At 22.7% G+C, this 4,336-nt stretch overlaps 1 protein-coding gene across 1 annotated transcript; it reads right to left on the reverse strand.

Moving 5' to 3' along the window:
- Positions 1 to 1,780: 1,780 nt before the first annotated feature.
- Positions 1,781 to 4,336, reverse strand: LOC105249985 (odorant receptor 46a-like). The gene is made up of 5 exons (XM_025410230.1): positions 3,888 to 4,336; positions 3,213 to 3,548; positions 2,815 to 3,016; positions 2,254 to 2,409; positions 1,781 to 1,852 (listed from the first exon to the last, which is right to left on the reverse strand). Exons 1-5 carry the CDS (start codon positions 4,247 to 4,249, stop codon positions 1,799 to 1,801), a joined length of 1,110 nt encoding a protein of 369 aa, XP_025266015.1. The 5' UTR covers positions 4,250 to 4,336; the 3' UTR covers positions 1,781 to 1,798.

Below are 4,336 nucleotides of genomic sequence, written 5' to 3' on the forward strand. Positions count from 1 at the left end.
TTTTGGAATTATTGTTTATATTTTATCTAATTTATTTTTCTCAAGTATTGCATTAAATTTATCAATATCTTGCTTTTTCAATGATCAGATATACAATACATAACAAAGCTCACTTTATTATAAATTATTTGTGCTGCGGATGCAGCTTTAGACAAAGCTTTAACATTTGAGATAACTAAAATAAAAAATTGTATAATATAAAAAATTTTTTATACACGAATCTAAAAGAAAGACATGAAGTACAATTCGTAGAACAACTGCCAAAGGTCTATAATTTCCAATCTTCTATGAAATAGTGGCTTTCTTTCGTAATCGATGATCTATTTATTTCTACAACAACTGTCCCTTATAATATAGTATTCCCATGAATCGATAATGAAGCAGAGTTTGCATGGCAATCTTTGCATGTCCGCTAAAGACAGATTGAATTAAAAAGAAGAATATTTAAATATTAAAACGTCGCTTATAATACAGTTTGGCATAAATTATTTATATAGACAAATTATACTTTTGCAAGAAAACATTTAATTTAACGTTGTACGCCGTAATATCACATTACATTATATTTTCCTTTTATATATTGATGCAGTCGTTAAAATTTCTAATGGAGGAGTTCAAAACGCATGAGTATCTATATCAATAATATGGAAATAAGTGAAACATACAATATAATATAATAAAAAATATTGCAGAATATAAACTGTCATATTATTTGATTACTAATGTCATAAAAAAATATAAAAATAAACTATATTAAAGTACATAATATAATATACAAAATATAGTAAAACGTACAAAATTAAAATGCGAACTGTTTGTTTATTCATATGTACTCTTTAAAAAATTATAAAATTTTCTACCAATTTATTATTGATTTAGCTCAAATTTCACAATTGTCAGGAATCATTTTGCTTTTATACTTATCTTCCTTTTTAGGATTTTTTTCCTTTTAGATTTTTTTAGATACTGAGAACTTTCACCAACGTTAAAGTGTTTTTCCATGTTGGAAGAGTTATATATTATATAATTTTTTTTGTAATATGTAATTATATAATATTTCATTAATTTTTTTTATAATTAAAACATTAATCTTATATTATTTCAACATAAGCAAATAAATACATATAAGCCAAAATAAAAAATAAATATTAGTGTATTACATTATACAAAACTATAATTAGATTTACTGATATCCTACGATAAATTTTGATTGAATAAATCTTGATAAGCAATATAAGTCGTGATGAACTAGAAAATTTAGAAAATTTAAGTGTAAAGTAAATTAATTCATTGACGTAGCAATATATTACGACGCAATACGATTAAATTTGATTGAAAAATTCTGTTTTTTGGGAATTTCAAATTAATTATTAATTAAATAACGAATAATTAGTTATCGCGCGCCTCGGATTATTTAATATTCTGTAATACACACATTTAGGCTAAATATTTTGCATTCTGCCGCATTTTAAATCAAGATGATAATCAATTCATGTAGTCATTATTGCATATAAAATCTAATATTTATGTAAAAAATAATTTACGTTAATTTGATCAGAATAACTATTTATATTTAAATTAAATTAATATTATTATTTTACGCGAAATTTTCGAGAAAAAAATTTCTTTTCTTAAATTTGAAAATTTTTGATTGTAGTTTATTAAGTAATATATAGTTTAAGGAAACAAATGTGCATATAGCGCGTGCTTTGTAATATTCTAATAAGCTAACAATATAAATATTGTAATATGAATATATAAATATAATCTAACTCTTTTACTCAAATTAGTTGTACTGCTATTCCTTCATTTGTTGAAGCAAATTGTAAATCGAATATGATGTCTTAAGAACCTACAAATAAATATATGTATATGTATATATATATATATATATATATATATATATATATATAATAAAACTCTTACATTTATGTACTGGTATATTAGATAATTTTGTCAATAATGAAATATAACAAAAAAACATTTAAAATACAACACCTAAAAAATGTTTTAATCTTTATAATCTTTAGCTCTGTCCTTTAATGTAATTAAGTAAAATTGTACTGAACTGAAGCTTTGTTAAATTTGATATTATTAATGCAACTATTTTAAATGTAATGAATATAATATTGCATTTTTTAAAATTGATTAACACATCCATTAAAACATAAAGCCATTGCTTATGTAAACTAAAAACTTGAAATTTCGCTCCAAAATCAACTTCAGTCACACATTTGATATTTTTATACTTACATTCATAAAAGAATCAAGATTTAGAGAGATAGTATAGGCGCTGGTAATTTCAATAGGCATTACTGTACGCTTCATCATTATTATTAAAGATTTTTTTAAATTTTTATCCAAAGTGAGCCATTCTATTTCGAAAATATTATCTATAAATTGGCGACTCTATTTATGAATATAGAAGACATATAAGAGTTACATATTTTTAAACATTCTTATATTTCTATAAAAAATTTTTTAAATCTTAATTATCTATATATTATTAAAGTATGATAATAATTATAATAATTCTTAAGTTAAAATCATCAATTCTAGAAAGATTAATATAAATTCTAAAATTCTAGAAAGATTAATATAAATTAAAAATAATTACAAATGAATACTTATCAATCTTTCGCATAATTATTCTATTTTAATTTCAAAAATAACATAAAGCTTGAAAATTTATTTATTACATTTACATAAAAATATGAATATAAAATCCTAAAAAAATAAAAATTTTTAAAATAAATATATATACTTCAACATTAAAATTTTGCTAATAATGAAAATTAAGTTTGTACCTCGTACCTTTAGTCTTACTTCGTTGCCATACCAACAATAAACAAAAATTTGTGTGAGCATGCAACCCATGAATAATGCTAATCGAATACATCTTGCATCCAATTTTGATAGACTTATTACATAAAGATTGAAACATACGACAAGCATACTCATTAGAAATTGAATAGTAATAACCATTCTAAAATTCGCATTAACAAGAAAAGCCAATCTGAAACAAAATTCACAATAAGCACTATCTATAATACATAATAAGAAATTAGTTTTATTACATCAAAATATTAATAAAGAGTGAAAGTAAATATATATTATTTTCTAAATATATTCACATATTTTATACATATTTTATTTAAATAGAACATATTTAAATAGGATATTGAATCATATCATATATTATAAAAGTTAACCTAAAGATTTTACAATGTTGTTGGACGCAATTACGAAGACCATCTGAATGAAGCATGATTCTCTTCAAACGATATGTCAAAATTTCATATTGACAGCAAACATGAACTAATAATCCACAGATGAGACTGTCACAAGCGACGTTTACTAAAGCACCCATAGTTAAACCTATCAATTGATGAATGTATAATATGCAAAATAAAGTCATAGATGAATATTCGAATGGCACCCACGCTCTATATGTCAACTTTTTTTGACCAAAATTTGTTAATAAAGATGTAATCGTAATAATGACGCACGTTACCATACACATAGCTGTATAATGGAAAGTGTTAAGCCTGTAATATAACTTTAAACATATTTTTTTTCTTTTCCAAATATTTTTTCTTTAGAGATTAAAAAACCTTATAATTATTCGCTTAAAAATATGAATAAATCTAATTAAGAAAAATTTATTTAAAACAATGTAAAGTCAAGAATAAATTGATGTCGAATAAATTTAAAGGATTTATAACAAGAAAAATTTTATTTAAAATAATTAAAAAATTAAATTAAATATAAATTGATGTCAAACAAATTTAGAAAACTTACAGAAAATGTAATAAAGCCATACGTTAACGTACTTTAAAATAATTTTGTAATGATATCATGTTAATTATTGTTTGCTAAATACTTACTGTATGCTATTATCAAATTTGTAATAAATCTCTATTTCATTCAGTTTCAATGGTTTGCAAGGTTCTTTCGTCAGAATATCAATCAATTTAATAATATTTTTGCGATTTGCCAATAAACTGAATAATTTAAAGCAAGTTATAATCATAGGAAGTAATATGCAAAAGTTGTCACAGAAATCGTCCGTATTATCCACAATGAGAATTATATCCATGAATTGCGATAATGTAAAACTATTTACTATCAAAATTATTAGAATTGTGTACATTCGATACATTATACGTTTATATATCGATGTCCATGATTGTGGCTGCCAACAACCACATATTGTCAGCACTTTAAAAGGAAATTCCAACACATTCATTTTTAATTTTTTCTGTTCACCAATATCCGTTACATGATAGTAAAAATTGACAATAATCGAATATTGTAAATCTGTTTTCACTTTTTT

This window comes from Camponotus floridanus, unplaced genomic scaffold, assembly GCF_003227725.1.
Source record: "Camponotus floridanus strain SB8 unplaced genomic scaffold, Cflo_v7.5 scaffold30, whole genome shotgun sequence".
NCBI lineage: Eukaryota > Metazoa > Arthropoda > Insecta > Hymenoptera > Formicidae > Camponotus > Camponotus floridanus.